The sequence below is a fragment of the Perca fluviatilis genome, chromosome 21 (assembly GCF_010015445.1).
Source record: "Perca fluviatilis chromosome 21, GENO_Pfluv_1.0, whole genome shotgun sequence".
Lineage (NCBI taxonomy): Eukaryota > Metazoa > Chordata > Actinopteri > Perciformes > Percidae > Perca > Perca fluviatilis.
Window position 1 is genome coordinate 10352828 of NC_053132.1, and position 11204 is coordinate 10364031.

Consider the following 11204-nt stretch of genomic DNA (forward strand, 5'->3'; position numbering starts at 1 on the left):
GGTTAAAGACCAGATCCATATCAAGATTGCTGCCCAGGTATTACTGCTCTCTAAAACCTATTGTTTTACCAATTTTTTTAAAGAAGAATTTCCTTATCTCTTTGTCCTATTTATTTCTCTCAGCCGTTTGGGAAAGGAGCCATGAGGGAGTGCTTCAGAACGTAAGTTGAAATATTTCTCTATATTTATCAGTTCTCATACAGCAGTTATTGCCCTCGAGTTGTAGTAACGAATGCCTTCGTGGTCTCAGAGTAAACAAAGCAGTTTATGTCTGTTATAGCATAGACGTGGTGCAGGACACGTTCCTTACATTCTTTGCACCGACTCGGGAGGATAGCTGCTGACAAATTAAGTTTCAGATTCAGAGCCAAAGATGGTACGGAAAATATCACCGTAAACCAGCTCTATAGTCTCCAATGATGGCCCCGTGGCTTTAGCTACATAGATTCCCTGGATGATTTAACACTGCTCTGCTGTGTTTTGGCTTCTGCACGACACTGGAGAATGAAAGAAAAAAAAGGGATAATAGTCTAATTGTTATGTTTATTCCTGAGTTATGTGGGAAATGTAAAAGAGACTTCAGCTGTTTTCAGAATCCCACAGAAATGACAAAAACCCGGAGCTTAAAAAATAAATCACCCAGCTCATACAAGCCCAAACAAGTTCAAAAAGAACATGTCTACATCGAAATGTTGGTATGTTGTTCCTGTTGGATTTGTACACTCAGACTGTTGGTCTGAAGCAGTTTTGTTCTGTGACCCAGGTTAACGCTAAGATTATGTATATTTATAAAGTTTTTTTTTTTAAATCTCTTGAGTCTACATTTATATGTAACTGCAATGCAGCTCACTACTGTAATGTCTTATTTCTTATTTCCCTCCAGGAAGAAGTTGTCGAATTTCTCACACTGCAGCAACTGGAAGTCAGCATCTAATTATGTGACCAAGCGTTACATGGAGACGGTGGACAGAAATGTTTACTTTGAGGACGTCAAGCTGCAAATGGAGGCCAAACTCTGGGGAGAGGAGTACAACCGCCACCGACCTCCCAAACAGGTACAGGAGAAACATCTACAGTCCGCTGATGTTAAAGGGACCGGACAGTACGGACAACATCAGGGATTCTTTCTCAAAAGCACAATCCTCTAGCCCTTGTTATTTTGACAGTGGGAAGTATTTTAATCTTAGATTAAAGGCTAAAAATAATGCTTATTTTCATTATCGATAGGTTGTTTGATCTATGAAATGTCAAAAAATTGAGAAAAGACTTTGCAGAGCCCAGTATTTGTCCAACCAAAAGTCCAAAGGTTTTTTTACTTAAAAAATGAATCAAACAAATATTTTGTTATCAGAATATAATTATCTTTTCTGTTGATCGACTAATGAATGAATTTGATTTATTGTTTCAGCTCTTTTTTTAACTACGGATTTTTAATATGTTTTTGGATCTGTATCAGAAACACTTGCTGGCTCTGAAGGTCCTGTACTGTGTATGTGTACTGGTTGTTTACCTCTCGCTGATCCTCAGGTGGACATCATGCAGATGTGTGTGATAGAGATGATGGACAGACCAGGTAAACCTCTCTTCCACCTGGAACATTACATCGAGGGCAAGTACATCAAATACAACTCCAACTCTGGCTTTGTGAGGGACGACAACATCCGACTCACTCCACAGGTAAGCCGCATCACCTTTCATGTTAGAGCTAATGGGGGAATTACTGGAATTGTTGGGTCTTTGTAAATTATAGAGTGTGGTCTAGACCTACTCTATCTGTAAATTGTCTTGAGATAACTCTTGTTATGATTTGATACTATAAATATAATTGAAATGAATTTAATTGAATTAATAACTTAATAATCTTCATTTCTTTTGTATCCATCAGGCCTTCAGTCACTTTACTTTTGAGCGATCGGGCCACCAGCTGATCGTGGTGGACATCCAAGGAGTCGGAGATCTCTACACTGACCCTCAGATCCACACAGAAAGGGGGACTGACTTCGGAGATGGAAATCTAGGTACAGTTTTCTTTTGATACTGACAAACTGTGGCTAGATTCATGGTTAGAAGTTATTCAAGAGACTCCATCCTCCTGTGTTCCAGGTGTGCGAGGCATGGCTCTGTTCTTCCACTCCCACCTGTGTAACAAGATCTGCAAGAGTATGGGCCTGACACCTTTTGACCTTTCCCCTGCAGAGAAGTCTCAGCTGGACTGCACCGACAAACTGCTTGTAATTTAACATTGTATTAATAATAAATGAAGTGAGAGCCAAGGCCAGAAATCAGCTGCGGGTCAGGGTAAAAATAGTTCATAAAAATAATGATAAGAATAAATCACAATGGGGGGAAAAATGTCCCTTACAATTAGAAATGTTGTTTACAGTTGCCATATTAAGGCATGACTGTGGCTGTTATTTCCTGTATTAGAATTAGTTTTTGATCAGAAAACAACTAAATTTGTAGCCAGAAAAAGTAAAAAAAAACTGAAAAGAATGAAAAGTGTGCTGCATGAATTAAATCTGACTGATAGAATTGCAGTAAGACAACAATGTCCAAGAAGTGGGACTTTTCCTGCTCTCCTGCACACTCTCACTCTCTAACTCAGCTGCAGGATTAGCAGAAGACGGATGCTTTATCTGTAGCTGCAGTGTTTTCCGCTTGTTCTGTTGCTGTTTCCTCTATAAAGATTGATCTTGTTTTATTTCAGAAGTCAGCCAAGACGGTGCTAAGGGGCTGCGAGGAGCACTGCGGTTCTCCTCGTGTCCGTACCATGTCAGGAAGCCGGGCACCTCTGCTGTTATCCCGCATGTCTGAGACGTCTTCTGCAGACGAGAGCATGAGCGACGTGGACTCAGTCCCTTGCTCCCCTCTCATATTCCCCTGCTCCCCGAATGCTGCACATGGATCTATGGGAAAGTCCCCTATTGGTACGTCCATGAACATTATTATTATTATTATTATTATTATTATTATTACTACATACTGCACATATATAACAGTATATTTGAATGTGGTTTATCATGGTGTCCACATTGTAAATAGTTGTATTATTTCCACATTTTACAGGTTTTTCTTTTACTGGAATGTATGAACATGAAAGAATCAATAACAACAACAACACAGTTGAACACAAGGTAAGCAGTAACTCGGTGAAAGCAGCTCCAAACAAAGAACAGGAAAATGACGCTGTGTCACATTTAGCCAAATATTTTCCCATAACCAAATTGTCGTTTTTTAATTCAGTTGACCTCAGGTCCATGTTGAGTCCCCAGAGCTCCATGTTTGCTAATCTCTTTTTTTGGTCCTTTTACATTTAGCATCTAATTTCAATAAAGAAATATGTAAATTCCAGGTAAAAAAAGCTGCAAATATGTGTTGCAGTCATCTTCATCCGTCACTTAAATACAGTATCAACATTTTCACCTCTAAGCCCTTAATGTTCAGTATCTTACCTCAACATTTTTGATAATATTCATGTACTGTATGTATACATAGTAATATGTAGGTCATATTGCCGAATGATCAGGAGAGCAAATTAAATTTGGTCAAAGGTGTATAAACGAGTTACTCTTGGCTAAAAGTGTTGGCTGTGGTTTATAATAATAATAATAATAATAATAATAATAATAATAATAATAATAATAAACTTAATTTATATGCACCTTTTACATGGAATAATCAAGATTAAAACATTTCAGTGCTACAATTAACTTTATATTTGGGCCATACAAAAAAATAAATCGCCAGAATTAAACGGGATAAAAAGAATAAAAACAGATACTAAAACTTAAAAAATACAACTGTGCGATAACACTAATGAAAGGCTTTATAAAAGTTAAAAAGTTGTTAAAAACCGAGCCGCTGCGATTTGAAGCAGCCAAAGTTGTCTGGTTGTTTTTTGGATTAAACCCTGAGAAGTACAATGAAGTGCAATAATCTAGACGTGATGATGTAAAAGCATGAATGACATCCTCAATATCAACACGAGAAAGGAGAGATGTGATTTTTGAGATGCTCCTCAGCTGGAGGAAACCTGATTGAACTTTGAGCTGTACTGCCTGCAGTGCTGCCACACAACTCACCAGTCACTATGCTGTTTTTACATATTTTTTTTTATTTCTGTCTGTAGGAATCTGATAGCAGCGGGGACAGTGGCTACCCCAGCGAGATGAGGAGTGATGGGGATCCAAATGACCACGTAGACGGGGTAAAGATTTCCATTTGACATTCATTTTGTCCAGAAAAAAATCCAGGTTTTCTTTTTTTAGCAGTCCAGAAAAAAAGACCGTTAACCTATAGATAAACAATGCCGAGAAATATATTTGTTTATGTCTGACATTTACCAAGTAGACATATAAGATATTGTAAATATTATAATAATAATAATAATAATAATAATAATAATAATAATAATGTATGTAAGAATAATGTATTTCTAGTGTCCAAATTAGATTTACAAGTAGAAATATATTCTTGAGCTGACTTTTAAAATGGCATGTTATCTTAAACAAACATGTTACTGTATGTAGTTCACTCTCCTCTGTCCTTCAGTCCTCTTAGCAGCTGTTAGTCTGTTAATATTTCCTCTTCTCCACATGAAGTCTGACTGTAGGTTTTATGAATCCCAATTTTTTAAGGCCCGTCATCGCATCCAGAGACATTATTCTGAGTCGGATGAGGACAGTGTCAGACGGGTAAACAAACATAGAGACAACAGCGTGTAAACCTCATAATCATCATCACCATCATCAAATAACCCTCCTCTAATTTTCCTCATCCTTGTCTTACTTCACTTTTCCAATTTACCGACCAAAAGCCGTTCCTCACCTTTCCTCTAATTTAGCTCCTCCTGCTCTTTGTGTTCCCTCATTAGAGGAAGATGGTAGCTCCTCCAAGAGTCTCTGCAAACCTAAATTCATACAATGCTGACAATGAATGGGTGATTATTTGTATGGAGGCTTGTGAAGCCAGGTGTTTGCCTGCTGTCTTAGTGCTATAAAGCTTGATTAAGCATGATTCTCAAGTTGAAATTTGAGTACACAAGCTGCCGGTGTTTCCATGTCAACTCTTCCTTTTATTTTTAGAGTGAATGAAAACCGACTGAAAATGCAAAATACAAAGAAACAAAAAAAAAAAACATTTGGAACCGAAAAACCATCTACCTCTGTTTCACTATCTCTGCCATCTTGCTAATGACAACTTTTTGTCTGTGCTTCTGTTCCCATGCTTTACATGGTTTTTGCATTCGCTGAGGCCAACAGGGATTAACTCATCCAGCTGTGTGTCATTGATCAGTAAAAAAGCATATTTGTCTGGATGGGTACAACCCTGAGAGTGTGATTTGTCAGCTTGCACTTGATTTACCGTCGTCATTTAATTTGTTTTCTGATTATTATGATAAAGAACAGGAGGTAACATTCTACCTTCATCATTTCTTCTCCTTCTTATATATCTCGACTGGCTATCTCTACTCAGCTGACGGAGGAGAAGTGGAGCTTCTACCATTCGTCTCGCTCTCACGTCCATCGGCCCTCCTGTGTGGCCACTGAGGTGGAGCGACTCAACGGTCTGCTGCAGAAGAAGATCGGCCAGTCGATCCTTGGAAAGGTAAAACATCAGATTGGTTGGTTCGACGTTAATAAAGATTATACATATGGCTGGATTAAAATCAACTCACACTTGCCTGCCTAAAGCAGCAATACACCTTCAGATTATTGAATTCTACAAAAACTCACACATAACGACTATTTTCACCAATATACACAGATGTGTTTTGTCTTAACAGAGAAAAAGGAGCACATATTAAATGCTGGACTATTGCTGTCTCCGACATATGAATTGTATACAGTACAAACTTATATGATGTATACTAACCTTTGTAGAACACTGTTTTAGCTAGTATACAAGAAATCAATATACTTAGACCACATGTGGGCCTGGCCTATTTAGCATTATATGCTAAATTATGCATTTTCTCAAGTTACTAGGGGCTGGAACCAAGGGGGTAAGCTTTGCTTCAGAACTCGAACCTCCTATGGCGCCATTTTCATCACCTCCCGTTAGCATTCCACTGACTAGCATTCATTTTGATGTCACTTGACAGCGAATAACTTTACATCTGAAGCGTTTAAAGACTCTATTTGGCCGTTGTTTATTTCTAAAAAAAAAAAAAAAAATGTATAAAAGGCTCCATTACCTTGTACCTCATGTTATGGCTCCGTAGCAGACGCTTTTGTAAAAATAGGCTAACGATTGTGTCACATAGTAGAGGAATTACCGTATAGTACAGGAGAAACTCGCAGGCGGTTTCGACTTACATGAGCTGTTTAGGTTTAATTACAAATGTTAACTAGCATTTTAGTTAGCAATAATTAGCCTGTGTCTATGTTATCTCCTTACATATTCCTACGCTCTCCGTCTCTGTAAGATTGGGAATGATTGAGATTTCTCTCGGCACAGCTGCCAGAAGACTTACAACTTTCAGAGACGTTGCTCACATCACATTTACGTTGTCTCTCTCAGTTGGAGGCTGCGCAGTAAAGCTAGCGATCACTGGAAAAGTGCTTCTACTATCCTTCACTGGTCTCCGTCCAGAGCAACGGGATCTGTTGGTCCATTATATACTGTCTATGGCTGGAACGAGCTAGAGACATGAAAATTGCCACCATAACTGATGCTGATGTGTTCATGCTCCCCAAAGAATATGATGCAATTCGGACTGATGATGCCGCTATAACTTAGGCCAAAGGTTTGAAAGGCCACGCCCCTCACACGGTGAGTCCGATTGACATGAAAAAACATCAGTCCAGCTCAGTGTGGTCAATAAAAAAATCCTCTTGGACCATAAACGTCCGCCATGATGGTATATAGCTAATTTGCATAATGTGAGAAACAGTTAATTTTGATTCTATCAAGACCAAAAGGTGGTAGAGCGTTTGCCTAACAATCAGAAGGGTTAGCGGTTCGATCCCAAGCCCTGCAGTTTGATCTCAAAGAGTATGAATGGGAGTGAAAGGTACGAATTGCTGCTTGCGGCTATATTTGATTATTGATTTAGGTTAGTTTCATTGGTTGAATATATTCCGGATCTCCTTCCTCCTGAACCAGGTCCACCTTGCGATGGTGCGGTACCATGAAGCGGGTCGCTTCTGTGAGAAGGACGAGCAATGGGATCAGGACTCGGCCATGATGCACCTGGAGAGAGCTGCGCTGTGTGGAGAGCTGGAGGCCATTGTAGCCTTGGGACAGTGCTGTCTGCAGCTGCCTCATCACATACTTTCAGACATGGAGTTGGAGGTACCACGCAGTTATTTAGCCTTTTGTTTTTGTGCACTGTGCAGCCTTATATAATATAATAATAATAATAATATGTCTGTGTTGTTGGTAGGATAATGCAGGAAACAAGATGAAAGGTTTTAAGTATCTGCTGCAGGCTGCTGAGGCTGGTGACAGATCTTCTATGATCATAGTGGCCAGAGCCTTTGATACTGGGTTCAATCTGTCCGCTGACAGGTCAGTGAATGTTATTTTAGCTCAGTCTGAACAGTGGACTTGTATTTTTAAGTTTGAAATCAGTGGATAACTATATCCTTTATTAAACACGCAAATCCTGGTCCAACAGTCATGATAATGCTTCCCCCTAGAGGGATTTCTAGAGTTTTTTATTAAAGGAAGCAAAAAGAATTTGATACTGAAGGTTTGTGCGTTCTTGGTTTTTATTTTTCAATCATCCAGAAAGCAGGACTGGAAGGAAGCGATTCACTGGTATGACAGTGTGTTGACCATGTCAGACTATGACGAGGGGGGAGAGTTTGATGGGACGCAGGATGAGCCCCGCTACCTGCTGCTGGCCAGACTGGCGGAGATGTACCAAGTGGGAGGCTACAACCTCAGCGCAGACCCACAGAGAGCAGGTTTGACTCCATTCTTCAGCCTCACTGTGCTAAATATACCTGAATATATCTGCATACTTTTAGGAAATATTCCACTGGAATTTGCCCTGTTTCAGCCAGGAAAAAAAGTAATAGAAACTTTTCAAATCACTGCTGCATTATCCATGTCTCTGCTGTTGATCCATATGATTTCTACAACATGGCTAAATACGCTCTTTCCATCTTATGCTATTGCTTCCTTATAGCTACAAAGCTCTGCAGGGAAAAGGGGTTTTTCGTTTTGCAATTTATTTGGAAAGCGTTGCCCAACAATCCCAACAATATATACTGATAAAACAGATCAACAGCAGAGAAGTGGTTTGAGAGACTTATGACACTCTGGGTTGTCATTGTGATCCATTGTAATTGCTGTGAATCTTAACTGACTACAGCTTCAAACTTTTTAGAGCCTACACTGTTGAGCATTTGTACATAAAAGAGGTTTTTCAGTGCAATGTACCTATTATGTAGAATAATATACTGAAAATGGGCAAAATTCAGAAAAAATGTAGAGTAAGTTTCCATTCATACAGAAGTTCCCTCCTAATCTCTCCTGCCATCCCTCCCTGCAGGTGATCTGTTTACAGAAGCAGCAGAAGCGGCCACGGAGGCCATGAAAGGTCGATTGGCTAACCAGTACTACATGAAAGCTGAGGAAGCCTGGGCACTAATGGAGGAGTGATACTGTACACACATTTTTATTACAAAAAGGCCACAGTTCATTTTTACATATTTAGGATACAACCTGAATGGCTACAGTTTACATATTTTTATTACAAAATGTTTTTTTGTGTGTGTGTGTGTGTGTGTGTGCGTGCGTGCGTGCGTGCGTGCGTGCGTGCGTGCGTGTGCGTGCATGTGTGTTCAGCCTTCTAGGATCAGACTTAGATCCTTAAATAATATATTAAAAAAGTTTCTGTTCTTCTTTTCCTGCTTGTGAGTCATCCTGGCTGTTCATTAATTTCCTGTCTTTGATTACCTTTTGACTAAGTGAATGTGGTTGTATGAAAGAATGTCTGTCTGAAGGATCAAAACAAAGAAAATGGTTTACTTACATTGCCCCCAAACGTTATGTTGAAAGAATGCATGTGAAAAAAATATATGGAGTATAAAACTGTTAAATAAAGTTTGCTTTTTATTGGTAACACTTCTTCCTGTTTTTTTCTCTCCAATAGACAAGAGCCCTGTCATTAAAGGTCTGTTACTGAGCTAATTTATTATTCACTGAGAGATGTAAACCTCGAGGTGTAGTCACTTTAAATAAAAGTAAAATTGAAGCTATTAATTATTACCCTGGAGCCCTCCGAGGTGAGGTATTACTAATATATATATATATATATATATATATATATATATATATATAGTGCCTTGCGAAAGTATTCGCCCCCTTGAACTTTTCGACCTTTTGCCACATTTCAGGCCTCAAACATAAAGATATAAAACTGTAATTTTTTGTGAAGAATCAACAACAAGTGGGACACAATCATGATGTGGAACGAAATTTATTGGATATTTCAAACCTTTTAAACAAATAAAAAACTGAAATATTAGGTGCAAAATTATTCAGCCCCCTTAAGTTAATACTTTGTAGCGCCACCTTTTGCTGCGATACAGCCTAAGCGCTTGTAAGGTAGGTTTCTCTATCAGTTTTGCACATCGAGAGACTGACATTTTTGCCCATTCCTCCTTGCACCAAACAGCGCTCGAGCTCAGTGAGGTTGGATGGAAGCGATTTGTGAACAGCAGTTTTCAGTTCTTTCCACAGATTCTCGATTGGATTCAGGTCTGGAATTTGACTTGGCCATTCTAACACCTGGATATGTTTATTTGTGAACCATTCCATTGTAGATTTTGCTTTATGTTTTGGATCATTGTCTTGTTGGAAGACAAATCTCCGTCCCAGTCTCAGGTCTTTTGCAGACTCCATCAGGTTTTCTTCCAGAATGGTCCTGTATTTGGCTCCATCCATCTTCCCATCAATTTTAACCATCTTCCCTGTCCCTGCTGAAGGAAAAGCAGGCCCAAACCATGATGCTGCCACCACCATGTTTGACAGTGGGGATGGTGTGTTCAGGGTGATGAGCTGTGTTGCTTTTACGCCAAACATAACGTTTTGCATTGTTGCCAAAAGTTCGATTTGGGTTTTCATCTGACCACAGCACCTTCTTCCACATGTTTGGTGTGTCTCCCAGGTGGCTTTTGGCAAACTTTAAACAACACTTTTTTGGATATCTTTAAGAAATGGCTTTCTTCTTGCCACTCTTCCAAAGATAAATGTGCAAGTACGTAATCGGCATGATTGTTGTCCTATGGACAGAGTCTCCCACCTCAGCTGTAGATCTCTGCAGTTCATCCAGAGTGATCATGGGCCTCTTGGCTGCATCTCTGATCAGTCTTCTCATTGTATGAGCTGAAAGTTTAAGGGGACGGCCGGGTCTTCGTAGATTTGTAGTGGTCTGATACTCCTTCCATTTCAATATTATCGCTTGCACAGTGCTCCTTGGGATGTTTAAAGCTTGGGAAATCTTTTTGTATCCAAATCCGGCTTTAAACTTCTCCCACAACAGTATCTCGGACCTGCCTGGTGTGTTCCTTGTTCTTCATGATGCTCTCTGCGCTTTACACGGACCTCTGAGACTATCACAGAGCAGGTGCATTTATACGGAGACTTGATTACACACAGCTGGATTCTATTTATCATCATTAGTCATTTAGGTCAACATTGGATCATTCAGAGATCCTCACTGAACTTCTGGAGAGAGTTTGCTGCACTGAAAGTAAAGGGGCTGAATAATTTTGCACGCCCACTTTTTCAGTTTTTTATTTGTTAAAAAAGTTTGAAATAGCCAATGAATTTCGTTCCACTTCATAATTGGGACCCACTTGTTGTTGATTCTTCACAAAAAATTACAGTTTTATATCTTTATGTTTGAGGCCTGAAATGTGGCAAAAGGTCGAAACGTTCAAGGGGGCCGAATACCTTCGCAAGGCACTGTATAGATCCTAAAAATGCTGTCCATAATTTGACTCTTTGTCAAATATTACAAAATGGCCCAAGACAACAGGAAGACAAGGTAGCGTGGCCGAGCGGTCTAAGGCGCTGGATTAAGGCTCCAGTCTCTTCGGGGGCGTGGGTTCGAATCCCACCGCTGCCATAATCTTTTCATATATCTCTGCCAAATGTACTCGCCACATGATTAATGCAAATATACATACGGTAAATTAAGTTCTACTGGAATTTCTAAAAAAAACCGCTGGTCAATATAATGTTAA

At 39.5% G+C, this 11204-nt stretch overlaps 1 protein-coding gene and 1 non-coding gene across 8 annotated transcripts in view; both read left to right on the forward strand.

The window, feature by feature from the left end:
• eef2k (eukaryotic elongation factor 2 kinase) overlaps positions 1 to 9076 on the forward strand; it is a 16039-nt gene extending 6963 nt beyond the window's left edge. For 3 of the 7 annotated variants that reach the window (XM_039788431.1, XM_039788430.1, XM_039788433.1), the window contains 16 exons: positions 1 to 37; positions 124 to 161; positions 884 to 1055; positions 1528 to 1677; positions 1886 to 2018; positions 2104 to 2231; positions 2708 to 2927; positions 3067 to 3134; positions 4130 to 4207; positions 4638 to 4694; positions 4874 to 4939; positions 5476 to 5607; positions 7108 to 7296; positions 7388 to 7512; positions 7735 to 7913; positions 8504 to 9076. The exon at positions 1 to 37 is cut by the window's left edge and continues 24 nt beyond it. In XM_039788431.1, coding sequence (XP_039644365.1) covers positions 1 to 37; positions 124 to 161; positions 884 to 1055; positions 1528 to 1677; positions 1886 to 2018; positions 2104 to 2231; positions 2708 to 2927; positions 3067 to 3134; positions 4130 to 4207; positions 4638 to 4694; positions 4874 to 4939; positions 5476 to 5607; positions 7108 to 7296; positions 7388 to 7512; positions 7735 to 7913; positions 8504 to 8613 — 1882 coding nt within the window. In that variant the 3' untranslated portion in view covers positions 8614 to 9076. The remainder of the gene's footprint in view (positions 38 to 123; positions 162 to 883; positions 1056 to 1527; positions 1678 to 1885; positions 2019 to 2103; positions 2232 to 2707; positions 2928 to 3066; positions 3135 to 4129; positions 4208 to 4637; positions 4695 to 4873; positions 4940 to 5475; positions 5608 to 7107; positions 7297 to 7387; positions 7513 to 7734; positions 7914 to 8503) is intronic. The other 4 variants (XM_039788436.1, XM_039788435.1, XM_039788434.1 and 1 more) reach the window with 3 other exon arrangements.
• Positions 9077 to 11004: 1928 nt separating this feature from the next.
• trnal-aag lies at positions 11005 to 11086 on the forward strand. The gene has a single exon. It is a non-coding gene; the product is annotated as a tRNA-Leu (tRNA).
• The last annotated feature ends 118 nt before the right edge of the window (positions 11087 to 11204 follow it).